The following is a 6,476-nucleotide window of genomic DNA, read 5'->3' on the forward strand; positions in this document are numbered from 1 at the left end:
TTCACCCCTTACGGAATGCCGCTCCCTGCGACCTGAAGCCCCCAGTAACCCCGCGCCTGACACGCCCCACCCCCCCACCCCCCCCTCCTCCCCCCCCCCCCCCCTCCTCCCACCCCCCCCACCGCCCCCTTCCCCCCCCTCGCCCTCCCTTCCCCCCCCCCCCTCCATCCAACAGACGACCATCCCTTTCGCCGGCCGCCACCCCCGGAAATCCACGACGACAAGCGCATTCTCCGGACAGCTTCACCCTCTTCGCTGACCACCCCCCCCCCCCCCCCCCCGGCCGGGCTGTAAAGGGCACCCAAGTTCACGGTTCGCTAGCCACTCGGAAGACGCTCACAGCTGGGCCTCACGCGGACCCGCACAACATCTCTCTTCTGTGTTTACCTTATCCAACCACTCCTCAGACTCGGAGCAGTAATATCTCTCGAGCGCCGCATCACTTTGGTCCAGCCCACATACTAGCCTCTTCCTGTCTTCCGACGCTGCCGACGAAGCCGCCCCTGTCGTCCACAGCCAGACACGATCGCGACAGTCGTCCAGGTAGGTTGCCAGGCGAATACCCTGTTGTCTTAACGGGGCTATCGCGGCTTCCGTACATCGCACAAACACTCTTGGACTGAGAGACAGACCGAAGGGAAGTACTCTGTGGGTAATATACTGGGATGTGGAAATACGCATCTTTCAGATCGACTGATGTGAACCAGTCGTTTTGTCGCACGAGACGTAGCAGAGATGTGTGAGTGAGCATTCTGAATTTGTATCTTTTGAGATATTTGTTCAGAGCTCTCAAATCTAGTATTGGCCGAATTCCGTTCCCTCCCCGTTTGGGGGGTATTATAGATGTAGCCTTCTTTTCTAGTAGCGAGAGAATCTCTCACTCCAGAATATGGGCTGACTCTCCCCGGGCTTGTGAATACAGAATGCCCGAGAAGCGAGGGGGGGTGACAGCGAATTGGAGCCTGTAGCCCCGTGTTACTGTCTTGAAAACCCAAGCAGAAGCTGTGAGCATCTTCCACCTTTCGCTCCTTAAAGCGAGTGGAGATGTCACGTCTCTTTCCCTCTGAGTCTCTATTTGTTGTGTTATGGGGCCCTCTAGTGTCTGAACACGGCGGTACCCCAGGTTGATAACCCCAGCCGGCACTGCGCATGCACGTGGCGGTGGTGCCTTCACAGACCCGTCTATTATCCGCCTTTTGAGATAGGCCGTAGCTGCTCTCAAAAGAGGGACAGGTGACAGACTGTTTATTGTTTTTCTTTTTTTTGGACTGCGCCCTCGGCTTAAAGCCTGGATGCGACAGTGAAAAATGGTTTATTTGAAAACAATGGTATTTGTGACATGTGTTTTTGTGACTTAGGCAGATAGCAGAACTCGCTGTCTCTGGTATTAAGTCTGTTTCCCTTCTGGCGCGAATTTGAGGATGGCGTTGCGGCATCACTCGAGGCTGCGGGAAGATGGGGGCATGGTGGCACCCCGAAAACACATCTGGAGCTGGGGAACAGGGAACTTCCAGCTCTGTCACCGAGGAAAGGAGAGGAGGCTGTCAGGCCGCCCGCTTCTTCTTCCTCGACTGGTGACTGAAAATCTGAGTCGGCTGTGCCTGAACGGCTGCTGCCGGAACCGGAGATTTTCTCGGCCAGCTCGTCCTTGTCTCCTGCCTGGGCTGGGGACTCGGGGCGGGCTGTGGCCTCTGCTGCTTCGGTATCTTGAACCGGGCAGGGAGGTCGGTCAGGTTGAGCCACCTGGCTCTCTCCTGTACCACCATTATGCCCATGACTTTGCCCGTGGCCTGGACTGCACAGCGCTGCACACGGAGGCAAATGTCCGTGATCGCTGCGATCTCGTCCCACACGGCCGGCCCAGGTTTGCTCGACAGGTCCTCGCAGAGCTCCGCCTGGTAGGCGGTCAGCAGTGAGGATATGTTGAGTGCCCTGTCGGACAACGCTGCGGCTTTATAGGCCCGTTCCGTCATCGCTGACTGGAATCGGTCTGCCTTCACCGGTAGCGTGGGGTTCCTGCTTGGTGTCCGAGCCAGCCTCGGTAGGAGGTGGGCTGCCACCAGCGGTTCCATGGGCGGCATGCGGAGCAGGCCGAGCCTCTCCATACCGTCACAGTCCAGGGAGGAGGCACCCTGGATTGGGGCCTTATTACTGAAGGGGCGGTCTCTCCACAAGACCGACACCTCGTCCAGCATCTCCGGGAAGACTGGAAGGAGCTGCCTCTTTGTCCTCGCTGCTTGGGGCAAAGTCTTCCCCTCGTAGCGAGACCTGGAGGTCCCCTTGGCCATTTCAGGCCATGGGATGTCCAGCCTGGACGCGGCACGTTGACACACGGCCTGCAGGTCCATGCTCAGACAGGGCGAAGCTGGTGCGCTATCGCCCGGGAGAGCAGCCATCGCTCCCGGCTTTGCAGCCTGAGCCGATGACACGAAGATATCATCTTCTTGCTGATCTGAGTTGGACAGGAGGAACTCAGAGGCATCCTCTTCGTCCTCCATATATTCCAACTCCAGGACATCCTCCGCGGGCGAGACCATGGTGAGGTCCAGCCGGGAGCCCCAGCTTGGTATAGCGTGGGGCTCCGCTCTCGCGTCTCTTGCCGCCAACGGGTCCCAGCCTGACACGGCGCGGGACTCCGGTTCTGCAGCTGCCGCTGTTGGTGAGCCCCAGACCGACACAGTGCGGGGCTCAATCTCTGCGGCGGACGCCCCCGTGTCTTGATTGCCAGCCGGCGAATCAGCGGACATGAGGGGGTCCTGTCCCGACAAGCTAGCTTGGCGTGCTAGCCGTCGGCGGAGGCTCTTGATGGTGAAGCGGGCACAATGCCCGCACGAGCCGGGGTTGTTGATAGCCTCCTGGGCGTGTTCCAGCCCGAGGCAGGACGAGCAGACCTGGTGTGAGTCTGTGCCTGATATTTTCAACCCGCAGCCGCAGAGCCGAGCCTCCGAGTCCCTGACTCCTCTGGTGTGAGGGAGAGAAGCGTCCATCTTGTTCGCCGTGGTGACAGCGTGGAGAGGACCCGCTCGTAACAGGTACGTTGCTGAGAAAAAATTTTTTTCCCACCTGTCGTTAATCCGGAGAAAAAGCGACGGTGTAGAATTTTATTCTCAAAGAATATTAACTGGTGTGTTAATACCTTTTTATCTTCCCCTCCTCTGGTGTGAGAGAGAAAAAGAAAAAACGTCCTCGCTACCGTGGTGTCGGTAGTGAGGGAAGGCAAGCTAGCAACAGGTGTGTACTAGCTTGAAAAATCAAAACCTTACCTTTATTTCCGAAGAAAGAAACGGCGAGGTAGATTGCAATACTAACTGGTGTGTTAGTATTAACAGTCTTCTTGCGAAGCAAAAAAGTAGCCGGCGAGCGCCCGTCGACCGAAAGTTAGCTTTGGGTTCAGTCTGTGGACTGTTAAGCTAGCCCGGCTACTGATATGTCGAGATGTGCTCTGAAGCGAGAAGAGGTGTTTGAATGACGCTGCGACATGGCGCAAGCTACTTATAGGGTGGGTGGATTCCCTGACGCTGACGTCAAGATCACCAGCCAATCAGGATTGGCGTAATGAGATTGATGTTTCTGTTTGCTCCGCGATGAGGCGCATCCCATAGTGAGACATCGAACGGAGTGTTATGAATGAGAACAAGAGGCCAACATGCAGGGTCGTGTAGGGCTGCCATTGTCGTTACTAAAGTTATATATCCTGCTGCATTACATCCCATAACCCAGAAGCATCCAGGCGACAGCTCCCTCAGATTGAAAGTCCTTCGGGGACCTCTGGTATCTGAAGCCCTGATGCATGTATTCATGACGCTCCGCACAGTTTGCACAGATGTTTGTACACATTGGAAGTACAACTGGGACTCCTGTAAGGAAGCAGGGAGACAGAGCAGGAAGCAACAGCTGGAGGCTGCCAGATGTGTTTGCAAACAGAGAAATTAGAGAGTGCGAGGCTCACAGAGAGTGTGTGTCCTGCATGTAAACAGCCGACACAGAGTGCACGCACGCGCGCACGCACGCACGCACGCACGCACGCACACACACACACACACACACACACACACACACACACACACAGGAGACGATACAGGGATAGGTCGTGCTGCGTGTCTTCAGCAGCAGACATTTTCACTCTCATGATGGCACACACAGGGAGGCACCCCTTTGTTAATGTGACGGTTTAGCAGTTACCAAACAGCACCACAACACACATTAATATAATAATAATGATACACAAACGCTATGATTTTTGAAGGTATGGCGCTTGGGTACTATGATAGATATTCTAGGTGTCATTCTCAGATATCAATATAATCTTCCAATGTAAAAATAAAGGGACATTCGGTACAGCCATAGACGTTATCTCACCTGAATAAATACCATGAGAGCAACAGTATTCGCTGATAGAGCTGCAGCTGGGGGGGGGCGGGTGCTGCATTGAGTCAGATCAGTGGTGCTCCTAATCTGGCACGTAAACACTGCATTGTGTAAGAGAGCAGTGCAGTAATCCTGTGTGTGTGTGTGTGTGTGTGTGTGTGTGTGTGTGTGTGTTCCTGGGTCAGTGGGGTCAAGCTGCACAGCATTACAGTTACTGCAGATGTGATGCTGTCTGTTCTGTTTCCATATACCATGCTAACAGTGCGCTGCAGAGATGCCTCTAGGTGTAGAAGCCCACAAAGTTTCATCCTCAGCCCCCCGCCACCCCCTCTGTGTTCATGAAAGCACACACACAGTCAATAGCGTGCATCAGAAGATAGCTGAGACTCAAAGTGCATTGCTATATTTACCTTAAAAGGTTTCCCTGAGGCTGGGAGCTGCACTCTGCTGAGGCTGGCACACACACACACACACACACACAGGTTGTTAAGTCAATAAAACAAGAGCTGGCGTATGTGTCCTTCAGTCTTCCGTCTCGTTGAGGCTTTATTAAAGTCCATGAGTCTGATGTCCTGAAGCAGAACACATGACCGCAGTGAGTAACGAGGACTTCCTGTAGTTTCCTATCTCTCTGTGTAATGATGAGTGTATCGGTGGATCGTTGGGCCGGGCCCCGGGGCCTCCGCCTGGCCCGCTTATAATGAGGCCACGATGACTACATCTGTGTGTGACTGCATTCTGTGTGTGCACTGATGAGAGCAGAGATAGTTCCTCTGTAGCCTTGTTGCTGAGACAGAAGGCAGCAGCAGCTTCCTGCTCCGTCTCAGAGAATGGAAACTAAAGTGATTTGAACTGTATAGTATTCAGTCGTTCATTTAAAATCTCAGTGGCCGACAACAACCTAAATGAGGTATTATTTAAGATTTGATGTCATCAAATGTCATGATAATTTCAACATACTATATACTATGTTGTTTTTTTCGATATATTCAACGTATGTCGCTTTTTCAGATTTTTTTCAAAATATTCTACTAGATATTTTCTTCTGATATTTTTGACATAATATACTCTGACTTTTTCTCGGTTTACCATACTATGTCTTATATGTTGGACATACTATACTGTGTCCTTTTTTCTGATATTTTTTACATATGCCATTTTATACCATGACATGTTTGGACGTACTGTTCTATGTTTTTTCAGATATATTATGACGTTTTCTTTCCTCCAAATACCATACTTTTTCAACATTTTAGCCTACTGGCCTAATTTTCACACACACACACACACACACACACACACCTTCTCAAGCATTAACCTTGTGTGCGTGTGCTGCAGGTGGAGCGCACCAGCCGGCCGGACCTCGCCCTCTTCCTCACGAAGTACGTGATGATGCTGATCGTGGGAATCCCCTCCGTGTTCTGGGTGGGCAGCAAGAAGACGTGCTTCGAGTGGGCGGGCTTCTTCCACGGCAAGAGACACAAGGAGTACGTACTTTATACCTGACACTAAGGAGTTTCATATGAGACGCTCAACACTAATCTTAAGAGCTCCCTCCCATGATGTGGAAGTGTGAGCAGAATGCTATTCATTTCATCCCTTTGTAGTGATCATTAAATAAAAACAACGGTATATTTTAATCTCATTATTTATTCTTGCATAAAACATATTTACATATTCTTATAGAAAGAAACATACACAATCAATATGAAGACAATTTAAATATGATGAATGTATTGGGATCAATTGACTGACTCCACTGATAAGCCAAGTTCAAACAACAGAAGTCCTGACTGACATTAATAGATTCAAACTTTAGCATTCATCCAAATGATAAGCCATTCAAGAAATGTTCATGTCCTCCCTTTAAATATGGTGAGGCATTCCAACTGGATTATTATGGGATACATGGAGCACCTGGAGCAGATCAGTAGAGCACAGTGCAAGGTCTTTGATGTTTGGCTAACGACAGGTGTGTAGATGTGTGTAGTTGTGTGGCTTGGTGGTGAACACTGACCCTTCTCTGCACCCCCCCTCCAATCAGAGCATTAACCCCCTCTCCCCCCGCCTGCTCCACCCACTCCATCCTCTTCTACCACACCCCCCCC

The 6,476-nt window shown here is 51.8% G+C and overlaps 2 protein-coding genes across 2 annotated transcripts in view; one reads left to right on the top strand and one right to left on the bottom strand.

Moving 5' to 3' along the window:
- Positions 1-6,476, top strand: part of LOC104941384 (frizzled-3-like) — an 18,728-nt gene that overhangs the window by 8,765 nt on the left and 3,487 nt on the right. Inside the window, exon 5 of the mRNA XM_010766475.1 lies at positions 5,707-5,855. Within this exon, the coding sequence (XP_010764777.1) occupies positions 5,707-5,855 (149 nt within the window). The remainder of the gene's footprint in view (positions 1-5,706; positions 5,856-6,476) is intronic.
- LOC104941378 (uncharacterized) lies at positions 1,257-2,438 on the bottom strand. The gene is made up of 2 exons (XM_010766470.1): positions 2,323-2,438; positions 1,257-2,109 (listed from the first exon to the last, which is right to left on the bottom strand). Exons 1-2 carry the CDS (start codon positions 2,394-2,396, stop codon positions 1,545-1,547), a joined length of 639 nt encoding a protein of 212 aa, XP_010764772.1. The 5' UTR covers positions 2,397-2,438; the 3' UTR covers positions 1,257-1,544.

This window comes from Notothenia coriiceps, unplaced genomic scaffold, assembly GCF_000735185.1.
Source record: "Notothenia coriiceps isolate Sejong01 unplaced genomic scaffold, NC01 NC01_scaffold00003339, whole genome shotgun sequence".
NCBI lineage: Eukaryota > Metazoa > Chordata > Actinopteri > Perciformes > Nototheniidae > Notothenia > Notothenia coriiceps.